The sequence below is a fragment of the Apaloderma vittatum genome, unplaced genomic scaffold (assembly GCF_000703405.1).
Source record: "Apaloderma vittatum isolate BGI_N311 unplaced genomic scaffold, ASM70340v1 scaffold24974, whole genome shotgun sequence".
Taxonomy (NCBI): Eukaryota; Metazoa; Chordata; class Aves; order Trogoniformes; family Trogonidae; genus Apaloderma; species Apaloderma vittatum.
Window position 1 is genome coordinate 1,000 of NW_009712481.1, and position 251 is coordinate 1,250.

The 251-nt window shown below is 56.6% G+C and overlaps 1 protein-coding gene across 1 annotated transcript in view; it reads right to left on the bottom strand.

The window, feature by feature from the left end:
* The window catches only part of RNF214 (ring finger protein 214), a 4,277-nt gene that overhangs the window by 653 nt on the left and 3,373 nt on the right, over window positions 1–251 (bottom strand). Inside the window, exon 7 of the mRNA XM_009868009.1 lies at window positions 112–235. Within this exon, the coding sequence (XP_009866311.1) occupies window positions 121–235 (115 nt within the window). The 3' untranslated portion in view covers window positions 112–120. The remainder of the gene's footprint in view (window positions 1–111; window positions 236–251) is intronic.

Genomic DNA, 251 nt, shown 5'->3' on the forward strand with positions numbered 1-251 from the left:
GAACTGATCCTAGCAGAGAAGAAAGAAAACGGACAATTCGTCAAAGCCTTCACCCAAAGAAGCTTTGGGCACCACGCGCTAAGCACGCGAAGCAGTGCCAACGCGAAGAACTGCTCACGGTTACGCTGGAGCCGCGGAACTTACGCGGACGCTTTCCTTGGTCATCCGTATCCTGTTCAGCCTCATCTCCCACTCCTGCTTCGGCCTCATCGTCTCCAGCGTGGGCGGCGCAGACCTGCAAGCCCAACTAA